Here is a 27,968-nt window from a genome sequence, read left to right on the forward strand (position 1 = left end):
AAACGTCAATGTAAAACTTCTGATATTTTTGCTTTCTTTCTGTGTCGTTCTAAAATCGTCACTCGCGACAACTTTCAGACGAAATGAATATTAGGCTTTGTTTTCCGACAGCTCTGCATGATGGTCAATTTACCTCGTTTCTTCGTACTGGCCAATGCAAGGTAAGGAACATCGGTAGTTTTGATAGAACCGCTTTGGATGGACATCTCAAAATTGTTACTTATTAATTAATACACACCGATTTCAAGTAGAAATTAAAGGAGTGTGGCAGATTGAGAAATAGAGGCTTTTCATTATGAGCTGGACCACTGAATTCTTAATCCTAAGCTTAGATTGAACAGAAATGTATTACCAGATGCACCACTCGCTGACGGTAACTCTGTAGAATGGCCACGACATTTCAACGTCCCTTCTCGATGTCATTCTTGAGGAAAAACTAATATTTTTTTTCTTTTTCGGTTCATATCGGTTAATATCGGTTACCGGTAAATAATTTACGGTTACGGTTTTTATCAATTTGAAATAACGGTTTTATTCCGGTTTCGGTTACTGAACAACTTGTTCCTAAACGGTTTTTGGTTTCGGTTACGGTTTGGGTCCCTGGTTTAAAGGTTCAGGCCCTTTGAGATGCTAAAATCTAGCAGACTGTTTGTGTTGTTGCGGGCTTGAATACTGTTAATTACTATCAGTAGTTGTTACTTCAAGTCCGACCGCCACCGACGCTCCTGAGGCGGCAATCAAGCAGCGCGAAAAAGCGCACCGTCACGACGCTCGTTGTCTTTGTACGTTTGCTATGGTCGACTAATGCAATCACGCACAGCGCACGCGTCACGATCCTGCGTTTCTTTTTTTGTTTTAATGCGAAATCATTACCTGTCTCATGGAGGGCGCCGACGCCATCAGCTTTGAAAGCATGCAAAACGGCACCTTAAACCACGCGCAAAACTATCCAGCGGCACCTTTTACACTTCGGTCCCATTGGCTGGCACGCGTCAACGAGGCTGCCATTGGCCGCTGCGCGTCAGTTTGTGTGGTGTCATCCTGGCGGTGTTATCACAATGTTGTGTTATCGCTGATCACCGGGTTCGCTCGCCCCTTATCACTTGTACGGCGCGTGGCAATATATAAGGCGCATGAAATAAACCAAGGGGTTCGTTCTGCTGGGAACTACGTTGCTGTCTGTTCCTTCCTCGCGCCGCAAGGCACACGACAGTTTGAACGATCGCTCACCCGATGGCGCTGCGTGTCCGCGAGGCAGCAGCTCCACCGTTCCATGCCCAAGGTCAGCGCGTTGTACGCCGGAGATAAAAAAAAAAAACGAAGAGCGGTGTGCGTGCTTTCGCATTTACAACTCATAACAAATGCTTAGTTGTACCTCGAGCCTTTTGTTTCTGCGCGTAGTCGGTTTAGATGGTGATAGCAAACCAAAAAAAAAAAGACAAAGTGGTCCATAATAATGTAGTTTTGGCGAGGCTCCATTGGCTACATCAAATTGTAGCGCCGGCGCTTCACTCCTCCTGAGTTTGGTTTGTGAGCACGCGCAGTGTCCACACCTGATGTGGGAAAAGCGGTCTTGTTTGTGTAAAGAATGTGTCGGTGCATGGGCAAGAAGTAAAAGGCCATTAAGACTGACTGTTTAATAATAATAATTAGCTAGAAATTATCGATGCTGTTGACGTTGAGCGCGGTTAATAGGATTCAAAAAAGCTATAGTTACCGAATAATGTTGCAAATCACTGGCTGGAGAACCCTCGGGTATATTACCATGAGAAACGCCTCGAAGAAACAAATTCCTTTTTCTTCCCTTTGGTGAAATAAAACGCTATTGTTTTTAATCCTTCATTACCAAAATATTTCTACACCGTAACCCCCCCCCCCCCCCCCACACACACACACACAAAAAAGAGATATATCACCAGAAGATAGCTACAGTGGTGAAGGTCTTGCTTAAACGTTCTAGCAGAGCACCCCACCGCAATCACGGCTAGAAGAAATTTCGTGCCGCCCTATACTTCGTCTCACCCTACGATGGACTAAAGGCAAAAGCTACGTACCACCAGATCCAATCACAAGCGGATTAGAAATTGTGCGGTATTCCACGTCGATGCACGTATCGTCTCGGATCACTGATGAGGGGACGGGTGGACAGTGGTTCAAATCGAATAGCACTGAGTGACTCAACAATTTTACATGGAAAGAAAGCCACGACGTATAGGCTCTTTGCAGCGTCAAAGCTATAGAAATGATGCGGTGCTTTTGGATTCAAGCATTATTCGTTCACCCCTAATCAATGTAAAGCGTGTCCTAGTATAGCGTGGAATGTTATTGGACCTGGCGGCCGGTGGCTTTGGCCTTTAGTTCATCATAGGACGAGACAAAGTATAGAGGCCTTTCAGTAAAGGTTCACAAAAGCGTGGTCTTCGAGACGGCAGCGGGCGCTGCCGCTTCGAAGAGTGTAATTGAGCAAAATGCATCAAGGTCGATCACCTGCTACGGCTTTAAATGGTGCGGTGCTCTGGTTTAGTTCCACTCTCGCAATATATAAAGGTTTAAGCAGAAAGTACAATTTGGGGGTTTCACATGTCGAAGTAGCAAATGGCAGTTGGCACGCCCCAGCGGGTGACTGGGGATCAGTTTCGGCCACCTGGGATCTTTTAACGTGGAACCCGATCGGTTACACGCCTTCAACGAAGTGGACCTTCGTCAGATTGGGGGCTTCTTGGTCGAGATTAGAAAGCGTCGATTGGAGATCCGAAAGCCGGCGCTTTGCCTCGAAGCACTGAGGCGGCCCATTACCAGGTTTTCCGGCGTCTTTTTCTAAACTACTTTTTTCGTCGCATCGTAGTATAGAGAAACATTTGCTCGTGGCTATCGCTGTAGCGGTTGTTATCTGGGAAGGGCTCCTGTGCTCTCTGTGCACGACTCCTGGGTGCGCGAGTAAGGTGGGCTAGAAGGGCAAGTGTAACGATTGCTCGCTATGCAACAAGGGCGATAGCTGTCCAGCGATTTAGCCTGCACAGTGAAACGTCACTTGTAGGTCGGCAACAGCCCCGAAAGTTCACTCCGTGATTGAGAGGCACTCTTTCTTCTCCACTCTCGACCGTTCAGGAGGAGCGCAAGGTGGAGCTGCTGTAGACGTGCAGAGGATATCCCACTCTTTAAATGTTTGAATGGTGGGATCGCTTCTGCCCTCATGACTTCAACACCGGCCCTTCCGATCTCACCATCACACGGCCCCTCCAAGTGGTGCTTAAATGAATAAACGAATACATTCAGCTGAACCTTTTTAAATGGGCGGCGGCTCGCGCCACCTGGCCAGTGCTATGATTTCAGCTGAAAAACCGCAACCTAATAAAGCAAGTTTTACGATGAAGTGTTTTCAAAGTAATACTTGTGAACATTACAATGAGCGTTACGCGACTGCTTGCTCGCAACCAGGTCCGCACATCCTCCGCCCTACGGGCCGACAGGAAAGGAATAGAAAATATTTTTCGTGCCCACGATTATTTACACCCGTGAGCCTCCGTATCGCCCATTTTCAATCAAAACGTAAGTGCCAGTTTATATTGAACCTTGGTCAACGTTGTCGGGTAAATCGGTAACTCCCATTTCAATCATCGAATATAACTTTCAAATCCTCTTCAGTGTCCCTCTAAGTAAAATAGACATTCGCCCTTTCTTTTGTAAGTTAGAATAGGCTCGCACCCTGGGTGCAAATGGTCTATAAATACTTCCGGTTTTGAGGTAGAGTGTAGGTATTTAGGAATTTGTAACATCAAATCAACGAGCTATTCTATAAAAACGTATCGCCTATCTATAATTTATAACTCAATTCCCGTGTTTTCGGAGTTTATATTTTCTAAAATTGGGGGGGGGGGGGGGGGGGGGGGGTATTTTGTTTCACCGATTCATTGTTTTTTCGGTGAGTATTTTAGGTCTTTGACGAAATATCAGGCTTTTTCTTCTTCTCCCGCCCGTGGCCACTGGTGTGCGTTTTTCCCTATCCCGCTCAAACCCTACGCCCGCTGCCAGTGCGTCGTCCACACACACCCGAAGATTTCCGCGACCAAATGGACGGTCCCGGCCGCCGTTTTTCAGGATGGATCGGACTAAAGCGGGAGGTTTAGGGCGCTTCTCGCCACTTCTTCGGCCGCCTCGGTCGCCGATGCGCTGACTGCGTCGTTGAAATAAGACCGCACGCTTCCGACTCGCACCGGGATCCGAACCTCGCAAAAAATATCCGCCTCCTGCCTTTTGGAAACCGGATAATAACCTGGTTTAGACAGCCCTTCACCGATGTGGCAGAGCCATTGGCAAGGACATTCAAGAGCCGTCAAACGTCTCAGCGACGTCGCATAACGCATACATTGCGCCGATTGATCGCGGGTCCTTGTGGTGCACCGTGACCAACTCTGCCTGTACGAAGGACTCCTTTAAAAGGGTTCTCAAGTCGATTCTAAGTCGATTCTAAGATCGTCTATTTATGGCGATCACCCGTGGTCATCTGAATCTAGAGTTGAATAGAAAATACGAGTAGAAGTGCCTTTGTCGCTGAGTGTCGCCGCAAGTGCTCTCGTGAAGAGAACGAGGGCCAGTTTGCTGTCGCAGTAGACGGCCAACGGGTCTGCCACGGGATGTGTCCCGTGCGCCCTGTCGTCGAAGCGCTCTGCACTGCCGAGAAGGTGCAGCATCGAGGACACGTTGATCACTCTGGACGGGGCGCTCGCCTTCAGCAAACCTGCGAAATGTTCACCGGGCTGGAATGAGGGCAAGTCAAAGACGGGCAAAGTATTTAAAAGAAATCTCTCCGCTGAAATTCTACGCCGAGAAATACAATGTTACAAAAGAATCCAGAGGGCCAGTTGGGTGAACTTACGCGGAAACAAAAAATCTAAAGCTTTTCGTCACAGTGGAAGAAGTGACAGCGATGGATGTTACTGTGGGTATGAACACCCACTTTTATGCACATCCACTTTTAGAGCGCAGCTCCCATGCGCCCGTTTTCGGGTTGAGCGGCGTCGGCGGAACCGCGCGTTGCATTATGAAACGTTTCTCAAAATGACGTCACACGTAACGCCAGGTGTGACGTCACACGTCACAATTTTCCCGCTAAATTTAGCGTGAAACTTTTTTCCGCCAAATTTAGGGTTAAAATTTTACCCACGTGACGTTACACGCGACGTCGCGAGGGCGTCATGGGGACGTTACGTGACGTACGCACCCTCCCCTCCTCGTCCTCAAGAGCTGCGCTCGGATTCGGCGTTACAGGGGAATTATAAATGTCTTTCATTTTTTATTTACTCGATAACGCACAACATGGGCACATGGTTGTCTAAAGTATGTGGAAAGGGAACTCAAGGTACACCTGACTTGTGAATTGTTAATGGAGAACACTTTTACGAAATCATAAATGCTGCAGCTTCTCCGCTCGTAAAACCGTACGTGAAATATAATGTGATTTTGTGAATTGTAAAGCAAGCACAAAAGAGAGAAGACGAAAGCGCGTGGGGATCTCAGAACGCCGAACTCTGGTTGGAACGATTAGTGAGTAAACCTAAAGCTGGCAGCCTTTGTCTCCACTGCGGTCGTAGAACGCGTTAAAACGCAGAACGCTGGCGTCCGACGTTGAGCTTTCGCAATCGAACGCGTTCGACAAGTGCAGTGGAGACAAAGGCGGCAAGCTTTAAGTCTACCCACTAATCGTTCCAACCAGAGCTCGGCTCCTCCTCTCCTTTGGCTTCTCGACGCATTGGGCAGTTTTACGTGACGCACCGCCAGCTCGAAATCTCGCCGGACACCATGCTGATGAACTGTAGCCCCATGTTGTTCTATGCTCTGAAAAGGCGTTTTCCAGATTGCCGAGCTTTTTCGAGTCGTGACCGACTGGGTCAGCCTGAGTATTCGGCAAGAGAAAGATGCATCACCTGGTGGTGGATTTTTATGCGTAACAGTCCTCACTTAAATATAAGACGAGCCTGTGATAAGAAAAGTCTACCCGTTTGCGGCCAAAATGGCTTCAAAAATGCCGCCGGTTAAATTGAAAAACAAAAAAACAGAGTGAGCACGGTTTAGTGCGCTTCAAACATGTCCCCGGTCGTTCTGAGCTTTGTCGTCGACTTGCCATGCTTGTGAAAATTATACTGCACAAAACAAAAATGCTAATAACTTATCGTCTACATGCCAGCTCATGAAGAAAAGGGTGGACATCATCAACGTGGCCGGACGCGCCTCACCGGAAGTGAAAAAGCATTTCATGCAACCGTTATATTCGCGACTCCAGCAAAACGGACGCCACCAAGCGGAAAAACCGAAAACCAGCCGGACCAGGTCGCTCCGCGCCCCTCAGCGTCTCTGGTGGCTTTCGCCAACACGTGTTGTCGGCGCGGTGGCAAGCAGTGTAATTTCACGAAGGTCCGAAAATTTCTTAAGTTTTCCTGAGTGTTCATTAGTGTGGTGAAGCCTCAGTAGATTGTTTCCTTCCATCACGTGTTGGAAAACCCGTTTACTCCACAACACACGGTCGCGTGCTTTCGATTTCTTGGGTAAGGAGGAATCACGGAAACACGTTTTGATTTCTTGTCTTTTTCAAATCGCATTCAATGTGACGACTGGCAGCCAGCCAACCAGAGATGGCTGGCTGGCTGCACTATGTTGTTGTTTGTGGCCCCTTTGTTTGTCATGTTTGTGCAGGCATAAAAATTGATGTGCCTCGTTGTTGTTTGTCTTACGTAGGGGAGAGTCTGGTTTTAGTTCATTGTTTTTCTCTTTGTATACAGTGTTCTGTACCGCTTATGGGATTTTATGCTTGATCTTTCACGATCAAGTAGTTTTCGTCATCTAAGTCTTTCATTTTCTCTGGCCGTGGAAAGGGCGGGGGGCTGTCGCCTTGTCAGGCATGTCGATGCCTTTTGTGGCGGCCCCCCAGACAGCGGTATTCCTCGACGGTTGTCTAAAAAACTTTGAACTGATAAATGGTTTCTTTATAAGGATGTAGAAAAGTGGACTGAGAACGACAGACGAGGTGTTTCACTGGAGGGAACACCAATGTTGCAACACGCCGCTCGGTGCGTTGGCTATTCACCTTGGCTGCTTTTCGGCGAAAAAGCCTCTGAACCAAAATGAAGGAGTTGGGCTGATTTCGCAATTACTTGATTCAGGAAAACGTGCTCGCTGCAAATGATGAATGAGGGAAATTATCTGTTTTCAAAAGGTGGGGGACGAGTCTCGCAACGTTAGAAGCTGTCACGGCATTTTGATCTATCGCGCCTCCAATATTTATATTATACCCACGTCGAAGCCAGCATCAATATACGTCTACATTGCTCAAGTTGACCGGCCACAAAAAACACTCATTTTCTCCGTTCAGGATTCGAAGCAAAGTTCAATGCCCAGAGAGGTTCTGCGTGAATCTCCGATAAAGACTCTGTTCAGTTTGTCTTCGTGCTGCCGGCTAGAACCATTTGGCTAAGTTTATTTAGTATCTCTCTGTCTGTCAAATATACCTTTACTCAGCAGTTCACCTAATAGCTAGTCGACTAAGCTCATTTTTCAAGCCGAAGAATATACTAATATCGCTTTGGTGGGACATAGTACGTAATATAATACATAACCCGTTCGTCAAAATGACTTCTCGATTGCTACTAAAACCTGAATCGAAATACGAGTATCAGCTGCTTAGCGGGGTGCCGCCGGGATAACATAGTCCTTGGCTCAAGATGCGCTTGCCTAATTTTCGTAATTTTCCTGCAGCCTGTGTTGTTGACCGAGCAGACAACTGGAGCTGTTTCTTAAATGCAAATACGCACAAAAGCTCGATTTCGCGGACAGATACGTCGCATGGTGGAGGCATGCAAGTTAGCTGAAAATTACTCTCGGTGGAACAATCCTGTAGTCGCCGCCGATTTCTTTAGCTGATCAAAACTGATTAGAGTCTATTACCGTCTCTCCGGAGCTCATAGTTTCGGTTTTGAACGAAATCTCCGAAACGAGTTTGACATAAAAGAACAAACAATACCGGGAAAACAAAACTATACTTTGCAAGTTTATGTGCGCCGGCTACACTTAACCGTCTCAGTTCAAATACATATAAAAATGGGTATAAAACAGAAGAAAATCTGTTAAATTGAACGCGCCATCTGTTCAGGCGGCCCGGCCGAGCCGACGCCACCTGGACTCAGCCGCCATGTTTGTTTGGTGGTGGTGCCCCCTATAGACCTTTCCAGCGGCAGTCTCGAACGAAGCGACTTATAGCGGGCGTCCCTGGTTTTGAGAGGGTACGTCAGTGTTGCCCGACTGCGCTGAGCTGTAGGCCTACGCAGGCTGCTGTAGGCAGCCTGCGTAGGCGCACTTCCGGACGCTGTGGAGGCGAAATTGCCGCGTTCTGTGGCGAATAGAATTTCTCGGGATTTTTAAAAATGCATGGTACTATTCTTGGGGAACAAAAACGAAGAAATGAAAGCTGTTTTGTTGAGTCCGTGCGTGACAGAAAAAATGCAACTGGAAGATTTGTTTATTTTATGTTGACTTTTTTTACGGCACCGTACACTCAGCTGTGTCAATTTGCGAAGGTCTTAGCCGTCGAAAATATTTGACTACACAGGATATCCGAACTGCATGGATATTCCCCACCTACAACATGAAATTCAACCAGTATCATCAATCGAAATATATTGTACGTACCCCACGGTGCCGCGTTATCCGAACAGGACTTGAGAAAGGTCTCGAATAACACGGCATGTCCAATATACAGTGCCGACGATCGCCGATAGTCCCTTCACGACAATCGGACGGAATCCGGTGTGCTTTGGGGAACATCTAAAAGAGAGCTGTTTTTTCGCACAGCTTCGAAGCAAATGAACGAACGTGTCTATTCCGTCACCAAAACCCGGACCCGACCCTATCAGCTATTTTTCGCGAAGACCCGGAACATAGCCGGGAATGCTTTTTGGAGATTATCTCTATGGAAATAATCCTCCAAGAACGTCGAACTGCCTACGTCGCGGGCTGCTTGACGTTCGCCCTCTTCGCTCGTTTCCTGCGAAGGCCGACTAGGCTACGTGCCTTGGACTATTCCCTGGTTCCCACAGTGGAAGATAACACACAAAGGGTAAGCATCCTAAACAGGCAAATAAAGTAAAAACTTCCAAGAAAAGCCGGCGAACTCCGAATGTAAAATGCAGGTGGGGAGTCACGCTGACCGGGTTTCCACAGCTCAGGCGGGTGCCAGAAATTTCTGGCTGATGGGGGTCGCTCGATTCGCAAAATGGCGGCGGCCAGAGCGCTCTTTTTGGGAAGGTCTATAGGTCGCTGGAGTCGCGAATAGGCTCCTTGCACTGACGTCACATCGCATACTTTTGAACACCATGTAAAAGGAGGAGAGGGAAGCTGCTTTTGTAAGAATTTTGAGTGACAGGTTAATCTTCTGGGAGGAGAATAGCGACGCCTGTGCAAATCCGGGAGGCTCCTGATAAGAGGGGAGCTCCTTGTTCCCCTTTTTTCTGGAGGTCATCGGAAATGACGTCATATGCAAGCCACGTATAAAGAGTTTTCTCCAGACAGTCACTCTATGCAGGGCAGAAGGGCAGACATGTACAAATTACTCAAAAAAGGTAGTTAAGTTAAGTTACTAAGTATCGACGCCAAAAGTAATTGGAGTAGAGTAGAAAATACGCATTTCTAATAGTAACTAAGTAAACTATTACCTACTGTAAAAAGTAGCGAGTTACTCTTGAAGTTACTTTCGAAGTTACTTTTTTTATATTTCTGAGGTAGCGAAATGAACAGCAGTTTTGATCCGTAAAAAAACCTGCGAGCCTAAAATAAATGCAGTCATTTTATGGCTTGCGTTTTCACCAATATAGTTTATTTGCGCGCAGAAGCGATTGACTTTAAAAATTCTTATCGGATAGTTTCCCCACCTGCTCCTAAAGACGTCCCCAGACAAGCTAAAAAGTCCTTACACTCTGGCGCTGGATGGAACGGCAGCGTTGAATTTCCGAAATAGGCTGTGCGGGGTCGGGTAAGCGAGTGTCGGCATCTTTGGTGTCCATGACGAAGCATGTGAGGTTTGCCGCGGCTAGAGGTTCTTTTATAACAAACTCTGCTCCTGTTTTTTTTTATTCGCTAAGTTGAGATTGTTATGAATTTTTATATTTATCTCTTTATTCCCACGACGTTACGAGTCAAGGGATCAAGCCTCGCGCCACGACGATCAGATCATCCTTGACGGCTGCGCGTCTCGTTGCAGTGGTGCTACGCTACGAAGTATACTTCGCCGCTTGCGCCGGGTCCAACAAAACGATCTCTTAAGGGTGACTCGCAATCCTTACCGACGACTACGGTATCGTGACGCGCCTGACAAGTAAAGCTTTTCCAATAAAGAGGAGGTCTCCCTGGCGTGGAAGGTCGGAAGGACACGAAGGATTACGTGAACAAGCATCGGCGCTCGTACAGTTGCAGCTGGACGCGGGAACGTGCTCCCATGAACGGATTACCTGTGTCTGCGTTTGTGCGCGGGCGAGTCCGGCTTTGCAAGGGAGGATGCGCTGACGAAGGGGCGACCATGGGAACAGGGGCCCAGCTGCGAGGTCATTCCAGTGGCGTCTCCCGTGGAACCCACCGCTCGAGTAAGAACTAACTAAAGTCAGACAACATGAAAAGAACAACGACCCTCGGAGTGTCTCCGTCTTTCGCGGTTGCAACTGGAGGACCGGCGCCTGCGTGCGTTACCGGATGGTCAATACCCGACCAAGGCTTGTTAAGCATCTCTTCCTGCTTCCGTGCGCGCCGTTGTTATGTTTTCGCCTTGGCCCAAGGACGCCTGTGATGCAGTTTCTATGGCTGCTGAGTATAAGTACGTGGGAACGGAATATCAGAGGGCCCCTTGTTCGGGAATGCCACCTCATCTGGCGGCGTCTTATATATTTCTGCACTCAAAGTTTTGTGATAAGCAAAATTAGCACTAGATTTCGAAAGCAGTTAGTAATTTGAGCAGAAGTTACCTGAAAAACGTAGTTAAATTAAACAACTAATTACCTAAATAAAGTTGTAATTGAAAGTTACCAAGCTACTCGGAAAAGTAATTAAACTACAGAAGTTTGAGTAGAGTAAGAGTAGTTGAACTACGTCCAAGTCTGATGCAGGGTGCCTGGGACGCGCCTCCGCCTGGCTTGTTTACCGCACCCAAGGAAATGGTTCCTCGATTTCCGTTTGATGACGTCATAGAAGTTCCATGCTGTCGCCGCGATCCTGGGGGCGTCACAGCAGCACTGGTAAATGTGGCAGAGGCCTGTTCTACTGCAGGTCGCTCTTCAACTTGTCGGACAACGGAATACTTTCGACAGCCAGGAGTTGCGACGCTGTGCTAACAGTGACACGTTCGCCAGCATTTCGTCAGCATTTCTAGGACCAACAGCCAAGATTGCGACATCCGACAGCACAAGACTCCGGGCTTTTGTGACGCCATTTGTTGCCACTTTGGAACCCCTTTCAAAACTTGGACGGAAAATGACGTTAAACAGACCAGTCGTAGTAGAGGCGTTCCCGGCATCGCAGTCACGCGAAGCGTAACACCCCAAGTTTGCATGCACGGCAACGTTTGCGACCACCTCTTGGACGGGTCCAGTTAATTTCCGACGTTTTCGACCACTCGTTTTGTGGAGAAGAGAGACTTAATGCGTCCTTAGAGTGCGCTAATGACGTAGGACGCGGCCAATCGCATTCACTCCTGGCTGTCAATGAAGGTCTATGCTCATCTTATCTCTTCGTCACGAACGATGGAAGACAGGCGAAGAGGCCAAGGCGACTATGCGAAGAAACAACCATAGCAACCGACGCCGGGACCGAAAAGATGGGCCGCAGTATTCACATCGACAGGTCGTCGGTAACGTAAATTCGATGATCGATCCCGAGGTCACGTGCTCGTTTCGTGCAGAAACGCTTCGCGTCTGTTTTTGTGCAGAACCAAATTACAGTACATACGAAGTGGGTCGGATGTCGGGTGTCTTTGTCAACTTCTCGCAATTATATTCTTAAAAAAAATAGCAATACGTTGTACTAAACGCCTTGAGATAATAAACCACACAACGTCGTTGTTTTTTACTGTTTTAATTGTTTTTTCTAAACACGATTTTGTTAGCTAAGCATTGAGGTCACAACGAGATAAACCGTCACCTTTCACATTTTTCGGCTCATTCTTTCCTAGTAGTACGCCACAAGGCCAACGAGATGGTTCATAAGCCATAATACCTCGGACAACGACAAACTATGAAACTCATCAATTGACATACTTCGTACCTTATGTTCGAAGGAAACACCCAGCCTTTATTGAGGTTCTCTGGGCTGTGGCTCCAACCACAGCTTGAAAAACGACATGAAGTGGTAACTTCTGTTATGTTTCACAATGTAAGGTTTTCACCATGTCGTTTACTTTTTCTAGTTGATTTAAGAATGTGCCTAACGTATTATTGGGTGCTATAATCCTGTATAACGTTTTAGCAAGCATTGTACACAAGATGTCCTTGCGTTTTTCCTGCATACGTATTGTTGTAGTATTAGATTTTTTTTCTTTGATTCTTTGCTGTTTGTTTCTTTGATACTGTTTCGTTGTTGTTGCCTGCTGAGTGATGTAAATGGGTAACAAGGCTTCGTCAGGCAGAAATGGACACACCATTTCGTCCTGTGAAACAACTACACGTCCAAAGACCATTATAATAATCGCCTTAAACGCTCTGCTTAGTCTACTGAGCTGTGGGAGGCATTTCGAACATGCGCGATCACGCTCTTCAGCGTACTATCGTACCTCAAACATATTCTACGGCTAAATTAACATAACATTTTTCCCTCGCAGGATTCCATGGGCCCAGGAATAAAAAAAAAAAAAATTATGATAATGATGATTATGTTTGTGGCTATTTGTGTAATTATTGTTATTATTAGTATTATCATTATTATTAAAATCTCTGGAAAGGTGCATATGTCCTAAATTCATAGGGGTAAATGCACATACTTATCATTGCAAACGAGCAATGTCACAAAAATATATTCCGAACATTTTGTTTAAATTTGCAATGCAGAAAACTTTTACAATAGAATAACAGTAAATCTGCAGCCAAACTGGTGGTATTTAATCATTTTATAACACGAGAGAGTGTGGTGCGGATAAATGAAGAAACTTTCAAGTAAAAAAAAGGGCAAGAAGGAGAACGTCGCAACAGTAAGAAACGTTCTCATACCGTTGCCCAAGTTTCCTTCGACTTGAAAGTTTCTTAATTTTTCAGCACCACAGTCTGAGGTGTTACATTATGACTGTTTATAGGGATTTTTTTTTTGTCTGCATCCGCCTTGACGATGCCATTTGTCGGCCGAGACGGCCTTCCATGCGCAACAAGAAGCATTCGAGCGTCACTCGTTGTGGTTATCTGTAAAAAAAGCCTGCAGTCACACAAGGAGAGTATTGTCGGAAGAACCCAATGGCTAAGTTAAGTCTGTTTTTCTTCGGACAAGATAATTGTTATAATGAAATTGACGTTTAGGGGCTTTTATCTACTTAAAAAAAACTCTCATCCCTGATGTTTTTGAAGCTTCTGAGCGTTTCAAATGGCTAGCTTTTCATCAGTTAAATATTCCCAAATAAGATGTAGGGTTTTCAAAGGTATAGGCAACCTGCAATGCTGTTTGGTTTGGCGCCATCTAGCGACTGAAACAAGAAATATTGGGTACCCCCGGGAGTGGCGGCTGCATTGTTCAAACGTGAGCTTTTACTCTGGTGGCGCCGCTTGGCCTAGTGTCTGAAGCAAGAAATACTGGGCATCCCAGGAAGCCGTGCTCGCGTAACGTGCCAGTAGAGCGGAAGCCGCGGCCCTGGCGGGCCAATTGGAACATGACTGCGTATCTCCGGAGCGCGCCTCAACTCCGAAGAAGTATCAGGCTTTTCGCTGCGTCATGCTCCAATATGTGTGCGTTGCGCTCGTATACGTCACGCATTTCGAAGCCTTCGGCACGCAATGTGGGGCTTATCGTTCACCCTTTGCCAAGTTACAACGAGACAGGGTATAACCGTGCGCTCTCACACTGCTGGCACCATCTGGCCGTTGCCGGTTGGCTATTAACACTCCGAGAAGCTAAGATAATGTTTTCCCTTATGAAGTCAGAAGTTTGAAAACTGTCAAACCTCTTAGCGGAGGAAGTTTGGAAGTTTGAAAACAATCGAATTTCTTAGCGTCAAATATGCCAAAGTTTGAAAATCGTCGAATATTTTGTTAGGAGCGCGCATTTTTTAAACGCTTTCGAACCTTTCAAATCCATTGGTTTGATCTTAAAACTTTGAACCTTAGGAGCGAAAGAAGTTCCCGGCACTTCTAGTTTATATCATTCCGCCAGCAAATTACTTCCACTTGTTTCCTTGACATCAGTGACGTCACGGTTTTACGAACAATCGTTTTCAATAAAGCAGTTCACGTGATAACGCCAATGATGCCGAGGGGTGATAGCTTCTCGGGGGGATTTTTCTGCTTCTTAGCTACCCGTGTTTACATCAATATGTCGTGCCGGGATTCATTTTAGTCTGCGGTGGTTTCTGTGTGACGAGGTGTGAATTTCGTCACAATGTATAATTGCCCACTTAGTCGAGCGAATAGTCCCAGCAACCGTCTAGACGGTATAGACGGTAGACGACACAAAGTACAGAAAATCTTCGAGGTCGTTTCTACTCATCGCGCAAAGTAACGCCAGTACATTTGCCACAACGAGACAATGTTGTTTTCTGGAATAGCATCGGGCTCTTTCTCTCTCTTTGTTCGCACCTGAAACCATCTTGGTCGACGTGGGAATCTTGCGGAGCAGACGATGCACTATTTTCTTAACAGTAGAGGGACTTGAAGCGGGCGCATTATGTCTGTAGGCGAGTCACGTACAGAATTCTTATGCTATCACTGTCAAGCTGCAGTTATCCCGAATAACTGCAGCTATATCTTCTTAGGTATGTTTTTGAAGCATCATGTATACACTGGGGTTATCAGTGGGCGTTCTAGCTTTGCACGCCTCCGCCCCCCCTTCCCGTCTAGCAACAGTACGCAGTCCTTAAAGCCCTGTCACAATGCGGCAACCCGACGGCAACAGCAACACAACAATTTGTCCAACAGTCGGGCAACTCGTTGCTCACTCCCCTTGTTGACCGACAAACCTGTCACCTCGTGCCAACAGCAGCACAACATGGACGACAACTTAAATATTGCCTCGTTATGACAGCTTTTAGCAACAAAAACAGCAGCAATTCATGTTGGACAACGTGTGTTTCCCTGATCGCTGGCTAAGCGAATTTCGTGCCGGCAACACAACACAGATAGCTTCGATGGCAGAGTTAGTTCCCTATCAATAACGTCTTACTCAAATAAAGACTCGGAAAACTTTATTTAACAATATATAAGGCTTGTGTGCAGCTAAAATAATTTGATCAATGTTTTTACTGCGTAATTACGAAAAGCGAATGTCGAAATGGTCACAGCTACGGTCGTGAATGTTGAGACTGGTGTTTAAATTGGAACCGCCGAGAGACCAGCTCACATTACTGCAAGTGAAATAAAATGGCATGCCTACTCACCCCTTGATACAGTATAATAAAAATAATCCAGGAAAGCAATTATTAATACATGGAAGCAATAAAACGACCACTCTGACCATGATTGTTGATGCTTGAAACTGTGAAACAGCCGCTACCAGACACCCGATTTGTTTCCAAAGTCTCCAGCACGTTTTGGGGAATGAAACGATCACATAGCGGGCGGTAGGCAAAAAGACAGCGGTGAAAAATATTTATTCCCCGATTGTTATGAAGGCCGATCGTGTCGGTGTCGCAGTTTTAAGCACTGTCAGTTCAGCTCAGCACCACGCTACAGAAGACGCCTTCGGGTACGACCGGTGCTAACTCAATTTTACAGTAGAAATAGGAATTGCATGAAAGAAAAAACCGGGCAGAAACACTCAATACGGTAGCGTCAATCTTGAACATTATCAGCGATCACAGTTTCCTCAGTTACGGCTACGTACTTTGTCAACGAATGATGAACATTTTGACAGAATAAAGGGCGGAAAATACTCCCCGTGTGAAGTTTTCTAGTCACAGTCACTGGTTGATGTCGTACCGTGGTGATTACTGGCCCTTCAAACGCACTAGCACTTTGTAGAGTTACAATTCTAGCTACTCCGCGCCGCACACAAACGAAGGTAAACAATCAAGATGGCGGAGTGTTCCCCGTGTTGTCCCCGCCGTCAGCGCGGTGTGACAGGGCGGTTGGACAACAAATCGGGCAACACGGTGTCCGACCGGCAACAACATGTTTCCCGACTGTTTTGTTGCCGCGACGTGTATAGGGTCACCGGGAACACGACTTCCTCGCGTTGCCAGATAGAGTGGTCCAACTGTTGGCTCAGTGTGACAGGGCCTTTAGTGTTTTTGTTTGGGCGTGTGCGCGTGTCACAGAAGTAGAAAAATATGTATTTATTGAGGAGAAAGAATAAAAAATATATAAAAATATTTTCATGCGACCACCCGTCTGCTCTATTCTTACTGAAATAGTGTATAACGTGCATTCACAACATGTATGCATATCGTTTTAGCTTGGGCTATAAGCACGAAATATTACATTATACGCATTATCTTGTTCAATTAGCATAATTACAAAGAAAACGAGTCACATAGCCCACAGGTAGCACCGATATTTTAAACATTTAGTAGCGCCAAACGGGTTGCGGAGAACAAATGATAAAAGGTAAACTTACAGAATTGTTGAATTAAAAAAAGAAAAGAAGGAATATACGACTTGAGTTTGCATCAAAAAAGTGAAAGCCGTTTACAACTCCCTGTTACGCCGAATTAGAGCGCAGCTCTTGAGGAGGAGGAGGGAAGGGTACTGGGGGGGTCAAGTGACCTTGGGGGGTCACGTGACCTGGGGGGTCACGTGACGGTGCCGATGCCGATGACGTCATCAGTAACGATGACGATGCGGATACCGATGACGTTATCAGTGACGTCACTGATGACGTCATCAGTGATGATGACGATGACGATGCGGATGCCTGTGACGTCATTAGTGATGATGACGATGAAGATGCGGATGCCGGTGACATCATCAGTGATGATGGTGTCATCGCATCGTCATCAGTAATGATGAAGATGACGATGCGGATGCCGGTGACGTCATCGGTGACGTCACTGATGACGTCATCGGGGGTCACGTGACTTGGGGAGTCACGTGACTTTGGGTATCACGTGACCTTGGGGGTCACGTGACCCTGGGGGAGGGGTCACGGGACCTCGGGAAATCACGTGGCCTTGGGGTGACCTTGGGGGTCACGTTACCTTGGGGTGGCCTTGGTTACGCCGACGCCGACGTTGAGGCGTTTTTTGTAAGATGCAACAGGTTGCATGCAACTTGATGCAGTTTTTCTGAGCTGCATGCAACAGGGTGCACAGGATGCAACAGGTTGCATGCAACCTATTTCATGCAACAGGTGGCATGCAACGCGCGGTTACGCCGACGGCGACGGCGACGCCCACGCCGCTCAGGCTGGAAACGGGCCCCTAAGAGCTAGGCTCTAAAAAGATTTGAGGTTATTCTATTTTGATGCAAATATGACTCAGACCTGTGCGTATCTCAAATACTCAAGATACTGTATCTTAAATACTTTTTTAAGTATCTTTGTATCTTGCAAATACCTTTGATCGAGAGTATTTGATACTCTATTTTAAATACATTTCCGAGTATCTTGTACTCGTTATCTTAAATATATTCTTGATATCCCGCCATTTTCCGAGTTTTTCGGTATGAAGGGGCGTGGGCGTGGCACGGGCAAATGTGAACATTTCTTCGAGCAGCCAAATCCTGTTGCTAACTCCTATTAGCTACGGTGACTTTGACTGAGCTCGTGAAAACATCGCCTTTTTTCCGATTGTGACTCATATTTCAGCCCAAACTTCGTACAATGAAGGTTCCCCCTCGCCTTCCCAAAGTCGCCTTTTGTTTCTACAAAGTTTCCCCCCAAAAAATCCTCAAACGAAAGGTGTGGTTTTACGGAAGTAAAGATGCCAACGAGGGGAGAAAGTTTGGCAAGTTGGTGATTCATAATGATTAAAAAGCGCGACAAGACGACGGGCACAGTAGGAACACGGCTAAAGATACCACCCTGAGGCGAAGCGCAGACCGGGAAACGACCTACGACAACAATGCAGATTAAAATTTCAAGAAAATGACAAAAAAAAAAAAAGAAGAGAAGTGGATACACGAAAAGGAAAGAAAAATAATTTTTGTTTTGCTTGTTGTATATTTGACCCCGCTGCGGCAAAATGTCAAGGTTTTCTTTTGTTTCGTTTCTTTTTGTCGTCAGTCCGTCACTTCTAGCTTTCGCGAACACCGTCTGTAAACGAGCACTGATAAGCAGAGAACAGGACAGGAAATAAACTGAGCTGGATGACCTCTAAAAATGCCAACAAAGCGTCCCCCAATGCTGAGTGCCTTTTTAAACACAACCTACTTCGAGGAGGTGGGACCACTGCCGTGGCTATTATGTGCGTTCTCTTTATTATCCGTCCACTCATATCCGTATCTCAAGTTCGTGTATAGTGAACTCCCCTAGTAGGGAACATGAATTGTAGTTGAACGATGCGTCTAAGGTGCGTCAGGATGTCACCGTCCACTCGTATCCCTATCCCAAGTTCGTTTATAGTGAACTCCTCTGAGAGGGAATATGAATTGTAGTTAAACGATGCGTCTAAGGTGCGCCAGGATGTCACCGTCCACTCATATCCCTATCCCAAGTTCGTTTATAGTAAACTCCTCTGATAGGGAATATGAATTGTAGTTAAACGATGCGTCTAAGGTGCGTCAGGATGTCACCGTACACTCATATCCCTATCCCAAGTTTGTTTATAGTGAACTCCCCTGATAGGGAATATGAATTGTAGTTAAACGATGCGTCTAAGGTGCGTCAGGATGTCACTGTAGGGACCAAGTGTAGGTCCTACGCATTTATTTACACTATTTACACTTTGCAATATCTAACGGTATGAGCGATATGTTCGGAGGCGTTTTTTTTTTTACCCCACCGAGATGGTCGGCCGTGCTGCAGGCTCTGTCCAGTGTGGCGCGCTCCCCGACCTTGCGCTCCTCTTCTTCTCTTCTTGGCGCTCGGCGCCCTACAATACTCTCCCTCCCCTCTCTCTCTCCTGCGCTACTAGCATGACCGTACGATAACGGTAAACACCACGTCACTTGGCGAGTTAGAGCTGGGAGAGAATCGCCTGTGTTTGTTTGGTTGCGGCGAATAATGGTTGTCGTGTGTGGCGGAGAGTTTGATAGTCTTGATCCAAGCTGACCGCAGTCTCTGCGGTTGTTTTCAGAATAAGCAGAGCTGGGTCTGTCGGATTCTTGAGGTGCTTGTGTGCATCGGAGGTGTTCTGTATGGTTCTGATCAGGTCGAGGGAACCGGTGTGAGGTGAGGCAGGTGAGATCCGTGGTTGGTCGAGCGGGAATGGCGGAAGTCTGAATGGCATGGTTTGGATTACCAAGCGGTTCCTGATGAGCGGGTTTTAGGCGGTCAATGGAAACAGTTTCTTGGCGACCATTGTAGTCAATTGTAAAAGTCTTGGCTTCTCTTGTAAGTACCTTATGCGGGCCGGTGTATGGTTGTTGAAGCGATCTTTTAGAGCCGTCCCTGCGTAGAAATACGTGTAAATAAATATGTAGGGACCAAGTGTAGGTCCTACACATTTATTTACACTATTTACACTTTGCAATATCTAACGGTATGAGCGATATGTTCGGAGGCTTTGCTTTGGTACCCCACCGAGATCGTCGGCCGTGCTGCACGCTCTGTCCAGTGTCGCGCGCTCCCCGACCTTGCGCTCCTCTTCTTCTCTTCTTGGCGCTCGGCGCCCTACATCAGCGTCCACTCATATCCCTATCCCAAGTTCGTTTATAGTAAACTCCTCTGATAGTGAATATGAATTGTAGTTAAACGATGCGTCTAAGGTGCGTCAGGATGTCACCGTCCACTCATATCCCTATCCCAAGTTCGTTTATAGTAAACTCCTCTGATAGGGAATATAAATTGTAGTTAAACGATGCGTCTAAGGTGCGTCAGGATGTCACCGTACACTCATATCCCTATCCCAAGTTCGTTTATAGTAAACTCCTCTGATAGAGAATGTAAATTGTAGTAAAACGATGCGTCTAAGGTGCGTCAGGATGTCACCGTCCACTCATATCCCTATCCCAAGTTCCTTTATAGTGAACTCCTCTGATAGGGAATATGAATTGTAGTTAAACGATGCGTCTAAGGTGCGTCAGGATGTCACCGTCCACTCATATCCCTATCCCAAGTTCGTTTATAGTAAACTCCTCTGATAGAGAATATAAATTGTAGTTAAACGATGCGTCTAAGGTACGTCAGGATGTCACCGTACACTCATATCCCTATCCCAAGTTCGTTTATAGTAAACTCCTCTGATAGAGAATATAAATTGTAGTTAAACGATGCGTCTAAGGTACGTCAGGATGTCACCGTACACTCATATCCCTATCCCAAGTTCGTTTATAGTAAACTCCTCTGATAGGGAATATGAATTGTAGTTAAACGATGCGTCTAAGGTACGTCAGGATGTCACCGTACACTCATATCCCTATCCCAAGTTCGTTTATAGTAAACTCCTCTGATAGGGAATATGAATTGTAGTTAAACGATGCGTCTAAGGTGCGTCAGGATGTCACCGTCCACTCATATCCCTATCCCAAGTTCGTTTATAGTAAACTCCTCTGATAGAGAATATAAATTGTAGTTAAACGATGCGTCTAAGGTACGTCAGGATGTCACCGTACACTCATATCCCTATCCCAAGTTCGTTTATAGTAAACTCCTCTGATAGGGAATATGAATTGTAGTTAAACGATGCGTCTAAGGTACGTCAGGATGTCACCGTGCACTCATATCCCTATCCCAAGTTCGTTTATAGTAAACTCCTCTGATAGGGAATATGAATTGTAGTTAAACGATGCGTCTAAGGTGCGTCAGGATGTCACCGTACACTCATATCCCTATCCCAAGTTCGTTTATAGTGAACTCCCCTGATAGGGAATATGAATTGTAGTTAAACGATGCGTCTAAGGTGCGTCAGGATGTCACTGTAGGGACCAAGTGCAGGTCCTACATTTATTTACACTATTTACACTTTGCAATATCTAACGGTATGAGCGATATGTTCGGAGGCGTTGCTTTGGTACCCCACCGAGATCGTCGGCCGTGCTGCACGTTCTGTCCAGTGTCGCGCGCTCCCCGACCTTGCGCTCCTCTTCTTCTCTTCTTGGCGCTCGGCGCCCTACAATACTCTCCCTCCCCTCTCTCTCTCCTGCGTTACTAGCATGACCGTACGATAACGGTAAACACCATGTCACTTGGCGAGTTGGAGCTTGGAGAGAATCGCCTGTGTTTGTTTGGTTGCGGCGAATAATGGTTGTCGTGTGTGGCGGAGAGTTTGATAGTCTTGATCCAAGCTGACCGCAGTCTCTGCGGTTGTTTTCAGAATAAGCAGAGCTGGGTCTGTCGAATTCTTGAGGTGCTTGTGTGCATTGGAGGTGTTCTGTATGGTTCTGATCAGGTGGAGGGAACCGGTGTGAGGTGAGGCAGGTGAGATCCGTGGTTGGTCGAGCGGGAATGGTGGAAATCTGAATGGCATGGTTTGGATTACCAAGCGGTTCCTGATGAGCGGGTTTTAGGCGGTCAATGGAAACGGTTTCTTGGCGTCCATTGTAGTCAATTGTAAAAGTCTTGGCTTCTCTTGTAAGTACCTTATGCGGGCCGGTGTATGGTTGTTGAAGCGATCTTTTAGAGCCGTCCCTGCGTAGAAATACGTGTAAATAAATATGTAGGGACCAAGTGTAGGTCCTACACATTTATTTACACTATTTACACTTTGCAATATCTAACGGTATGAGCGATATGTTCGGAGGCTTTGCTTTGGTACCCCACCGAGATCGTCGGCCGTGCTGCACGCGCTGTCCAGTGTGGCGCGCTCCCCGACCTTGCGCTCCTCTTCTTCTCTTCTTGGCGCTCGGCGCCCTACATCACCGTCCACTCATATCCCTATCCCAAGTTCGTTTATAGTAAACTCCTCTGATAGAGAATATAAATTGTAGTTAAACGATGCGTCTAAGGTACGTCAGGATGTCACCGTACACTCATATCCCTATCCCAAGTTCGTTTATAGTGAACTCCCCTGATAGGGAATATGAATTGCAGTTAAACGATGCGTCTAAGGAGCGTCAGGATGTCACCGTCCACTCATATCCCTATCCCAAGTTCGTTTACAGTAAACTCCCCTAAAAGGGAATATGAATTGTAGTTAAACGATGCGTCTAAGGTGCGCCGCATTCAGCGATGCCACTATTGGCGAGGCGCTCTGTCCTTTTTGTTGCCCCCACACCTTGGTGTTTACCCACCACAAGGCCTGCGCACATGCCCACAGGCCTTGTGGGGATGGCCATGTCATCCTCTTCAATACAGCGCAGGGTGCAGTGTAATGTAAAAATACTAACAATAAAAGAAGCGACGTTAAGTCGCATTCCCTCACGCCTACTCCCGAAAGTAGTTGTCAGGGAATGCGAGCTTGACCCACTTCGGCGTTTATGCTGAACTGGGCACAGTGCATGCTGCATTGTTTATGCATGCCTGAGTGGTAACAAAAGAGCCCCTCCTCGAACTTACCAGAGAACACGAACTCCAGCCGAACGCTGACGCCGCGTTCGGTCATATTAGTCGAGCGCTGAGTCATTGTATTTGTTGTCCTCATTCGTGTAGTTCTAAAGTTAACCGCTTGGGGCGCCGCGGTCTGATCTCCTCCCCATATTGAGGTATTTCCAAAGGGTTGCCGCGCTTCGCTCTCGCGTGGAGGCTCCGGGTTCGATTCCAAGGTGCCGGACTCCTCTTTTATTTATGCATTCAACTTAACATTCTCGCAAGTTCGAGAATCTTGTCGTCTGATCGACGCCGAATGTTCCAAAAACCCACGGTTTTTGGAACATACGGGTACAAAAAAGACTCCGCGTGGTGGTCCACAGTCAGGGGAGGAAGTGGCCGAGTGGGCTAACGCGTCTCAGCTCGGAATGCGGAGCGAAAGCTTGCGCGGGGAACCTCCTGGTTTCGACCGCCCCCGCCCGTTTCTATCGGGATGAGTTTCGTACCGGCACGTGTACCTGTAATCACTACTGCGTGATGCACGTAAAAAAAAAAAAAAAATTTAGCGTGCATCACGTTGAACGTGTACTGCACTGGCTAAATTTCTCATCTACAGCTAAGAGACCGATCACCCGTTGAGGGCGATCCAGGCTGTATAAATATACAAAGCAAGCCATATATTTTTTTTTGTCCGCAGTCAGTTTTATTTTAGCGCTCGATCCTGCTGTTTCGCCGACATCGACGCCTGCGACGCTAGCTTTTCTCATATATTGTATTTTGGGCACAAGTTCGCCCCATTAAACGCTTAGTTTCTTCAGTTATTCGCCGTCTCGTCATTTGTCATTCGTGACAATACCCTGCTCCTTATAGTTGAACTGCATATAATAGCCCTACGATCTTTTTTTTCCTTTCTTGTTTGTTGCGTGCTAATAAACCATTTCGGTAAACCAGATTTGCGCAGCTGTATAATTGCCGTTGTCAATGACGTCGATACAAATTAAGCAATGTGGAAGTATCTTCAAAAATAATTGAATTACATTTCTAAGTATTCGTACTTTACTCAAGATACTTTACAGTGAAAGTAACTTGAGTAGTATCTTAAATAGTTTATAAAGCAGGTACTTACTAACTTAACTTAAATACTTTTATCGAGTATTTTGTCAAACACTGATTTTTGAATACATGGCAATTGCAGTATGTGATTTCGTTTGCATTTATAATAATTATTCGAGTTGTTTCAGTACGCTTTAGGTCGTTTATTCTGAATGCCGGTGTCGCATGTTGATGTTTTCTTTTTTTCTTCTTGCAGTGTGATTTTGCGCATTGTATGTACGTAGTGTACTGTATGTTTCTGTGATCTACAATCGTATAAAGTTTGGGGAGGAGGAAGCTCGCCAGGCTGATGATTCAACTTTTTGTCCCCAACCTCCCCGATCGCTTTCATAAGAAAGAAAGTTATTAAATTTACAGCCACTGACTACGTTAGGAACGCAGGGCATATAATGTTCCCTTTTCTTGCTACGTCATTTGTCCTTCGGCGTTTCTGTCGTGTAATGCAGACACGTTGTTGGCTCCGAAGCGTTAATAAAACGCTCAAGACTCGCGATGCCTGCGCCTTTGAGCTCTCAGCGAAATTCGCACTTGAGGCTACTGCGTGTTTGTCGCATTCTCGGGATCGTTTGCTTTCTCTTTGCTGTAACACTCTGTCGGGGGCTTAAAAAAAAAAATCAGTTGGAGAAATGATCGTCGACATGTGTGAGAGGAGATGGGCGTTCACTGTCCGCATCCTACCTGTATCTTTGTGTTGTCCTCTTCCAGCTGAGTACAGTAGGAGGCATCTACGTGTTGATCGGATTGCCGTTCAGTGCGGACGGCGGAGAAAAGCTCACCGGAAAAACGCTCAACGCAAAACCGGCAGGTGCGGAGAAAAGCTCACTGGCTTTTGAGGAAATGCGGAGAAAAGCTCACCGATTTTTTTTATTTACTACTTCGCGGATTCTGCGTGAAACGTGGCAATTTAACACAATTCGCACTCGTCACTTCCTTAAAAATATATCTTCTTTCTTGTAACATTCTTGAAGTTCATTGGGAATATTTCCTAATTCCTCAGAAATTAGTAATCACCCATTCTGTATATTAATGAAGCCGCAAGTATAAAGTCAGAACATCGTATTCCGGTAAAAAAACAAAAAAAAAAACATGCAACAATTTATTGATAGCTAACAGTGCGCCGTCGGTAGTGCTGTCAGATAAAGAGGTTCGTTCTTTGCGACCTAATATGAATAGCGGTGTGTGACCACTTTCAGCTCCAAATATCGTGTTGTGAGTTGTGCCTAATATATAAGTAGGTGTTTGTTCATGTAACCACTGTCGCCTCCACTGTTGTCTTTCTGTAAATTTAAGTAACAAAACTTTAGTTGCGAGAACAGCTTCGTCCTGTCGCGTCTGTATTCTTCACTTCGTCGTCGCTTGAGCCGTTTTTATCTTGTTTAACGTTTACCAACTCGCTCTATTCGCTGCCTTGCAGAAGTCTAGTTCCTATATAGGTCACGAGTAACAAGGGTGCCAGTGTGCAGCTCTGAAGGTCATGGGTGGCTCAACGTAGAAGGGCCCTATCACACAAACGCAACGTGAGGAAACACCGGCACGAACGGCTGGAAAACGTGCACTTCCGGGGAAGAAAAAAGCCTCGATATCCTACTGACTGTTTTATCCTGTTTTGAAAGGTTAACAAACGCTTCAAAAGATTTTCAAGCACCGCGTTGTTGCGCATGCACTTTCGGATGTTCGGCATTTACAGTTTTGGTTTTTAGGTTTTAGGCAGGCATTGTTAAGTTTTTGACGTTTTTCCTGTTCTTCAAGTTCATAACGTATTCAGTTAAGCTCTCGTTGCGTAGACAGTAAGCCACAGAAAACACTCTCCCGCAATTATTAATTTGGGGGCAATATAACCAATAAGCTTAACAAATATTACAAAAAAATGACATTTGCTTTTTTACAAAGCTGACGAATTTTGATGATAATAAATTGATATATGTTACGCATGATCCAACAGCCTCCATGTAAAAAGAAGAAAAAAATAGGTGAGCTTTTCTCCGGATACGCTCAATGGCTAGTGAGCTTTTCTCCGCATTCGCCTATTTTGCGGTGGGCTTTTCTCGGGTGAGCTTATCTCCGGTAAGCTTTTCTTCAGTGGGCCTTTCTCCGGTGAGCTTTTTTCCGGGATTCGTTCAGTGCGTACGAGCTAAAGAAAATTGGTCTCAATTCGTATAGGTTAGCGGTACTCACCAAACTACAAGAATAATCTGAAATGCCGCAAGCCTACGTGCGCGAGAGTGGCTTACCCAGGAGCAGCATGGTGAGGAGAAAGGGACCCAGGTAGTTGACCTGGAATGCACGCTCGTAGCCGTCCCGGGTCAGCTCCACTTCTTCAGAGCCTGGACGGAGCACAACAGAATGGTCGGAAGAGAAGCGTTAAGTGAAGGCATACTTTCCTTCTTATTGATTTATACTATGTAGCGAATTGTCAAAGTAAAACTTCAAGAGATGGCTCGCCTCACATATTTCTCTACTGTTGGGAGTACCCTATGATATAAAGCTGGATGTAAAAAATTTTGAAAATTACATTTTATAGTATTGCGAGTTTTTAGAGCGCAGCTCTTAGGGGCCCGTTCCGGCTTGAGCGGCGTCGGCGTTGCCGTCGGCGTAATCGCAAAGTCACATGACCCCCCAAGGTCACGTGCCCCCCCCTGAGGTCACGTGACCAACCTGACGTCACAGGACTCCCCAGGTCACGTGACCCCCCTCAGGTTACGTGACTCCGCTGACGTCAGATGACCCCCTGAGGTCACGTGACCTCAGGGAGTCACCTATCCCTCAGTACCCTTTGATCTTCCTCCTCAAGAGCTGCGCTCTAATCCGGCATTACACTTGTAAATTGTAATTGTAAACGGCTTTCATTTTTCACTGCCTAAACAATGGCAAGAATGGACGCCCTAACTGGTGTCCCATACGTGTGAAGCAGGTGCAATGTGCGCGGAAACGTTGGTTTGGCAGACTTGAAATCGCACCCGCTTAGTAGCACGAGCAAAGACATGGAGGCGGCCAGATGCTGAGCTTGTAACTATGTATAGCACGCCTTTATCGAAATTATTTTTTTGGTCTTCAAATCAAAACGTAATACATACCTACTGCCACACTCTGTTCCGAAATTTGCGAAGAAATGTTAATCTCAGTTTAGCTACTTGTTTTCGTTCGAGTAGTGAATGATGGGGAAAAAGCTAAAATTTTCTGGAGGGTGTATTTATCTATTTATCTATTATATTTTTGGGCAGAGCAAAAAAAAAAAAAAAAAAGCGACATGTACCGCAAAAATTCAGTGTTAACAAAAATGCAGAATTGGGGGTGCAATTGTTGGAGCACATCTTGTTTACGACTTCTCGTAGTGGGGATTTTTGTTTGCGCTTGATTTCTTGGTGTTTCTGGGTTGCGTTAATTGTGCTCGCTTCTCGACGCAGGCGTCAACGAACGTAAAGCCGCTGCTTACGCCGCTACCGAAATGAGCTTTACTCTTCTTACGACAGTCTATCGTGTTATAAAGTCGTCTATTGGATTCGAATGAAGTCTCGAGAGGGCTGCCTCGACTGCCACTGCACATATCATATATGTAAGCAGAGCAACGACGTAGCAATCGCGATGCGAGAGCCGACTACGCCTCGATCTGGCCGGCCGCGCTCACTCTGCTAAAACGTTGAAGCGCGGTACTCTCCGGCATCCTTAGCTTACTGGAGGTGCCAGACGCTACTTCGCCGTCGAGAATCCTTTTCTCTTCGAACGGCTCCGAAGCCGTTGCGCCCGGCGTACCCTATGCAGCATCTCGCAAAAACCGTTCGCGCAGCGTCGCAACCTTCCGTCTGCGAGCGTCGGCGATTCATCGTGTGTTGAAAGTCCGAAGATTTGTTGTCCGAGGTGTCCTTTATGTGTCGCGTTTCCGTAAAAAAACATTGGAAGTTCAAAACGCGAACCTGACAGTGTATTACAACTGGTAGCAGCGCACAAAACACAAGAACAAAGGAGGAATGCACAAGACGAGCGCTGAACTTCAACTGAACGTTTAATGAAAAGAACACATCCAAGTAAACGACCACGCCGTTATCGCATCAACGCTCAAGGTAGGCTATTTCTTTTTTTTATGTAAATTCACCAAGTCTAACATTGTACACATAATTTTAAACTTATTGGTAATA

At 46.2% G+C, this 27,968-nt stretch overlaps 1 protein-coding gene across 1 annotated transcript in view; it reads right to left on the reverse strand.

The window, feature by feature from the left end:
• Nucleotides 1–27,968, reverse strand: part of LOC115312865 (retinol dehydrogenase 12) — a 105,696-nt gene that overhangs the window by 5,073 nt on the left and 72,655 nt on the right. The window contains exons 3-4 of the mRNA XM_029971805.3: nucleotides 26,067–26,159; nucleotides 4,544–4,738 (exon numbers count right to left, since the gene is read on the reverse strand). Of these exons, the coding sequence (XP_029827665.3) occupies nucleotides 4,544–4,738; nucleotides 26,067–26,159 (288 nt within the window). The remainder of the gene's footprint in view (nucleotides 1–4,543; nucleotides 4,739–26,066; nucleotides 26,160–27,968) is intronic.

Source organism: Ixodes scapularis, unplaced genomic scaffold (assembly GCF_016920785.2).
Source record: "Ixodes scapularis isolate PalLabHiFi unplaced genomic scaffold, ASM1692078v2 PGA_scaffold5__190_contigs__length_132052651, whole genome shotgun sequence".
In the NCBI taxonomy this organism is placed as follows: domain Eukaryota; kingdom Metazoa; phylum Arthropoda; class Arachnida; order Ixodida; family Ixodidae; genus Ixodes; species Ixodes scapularis.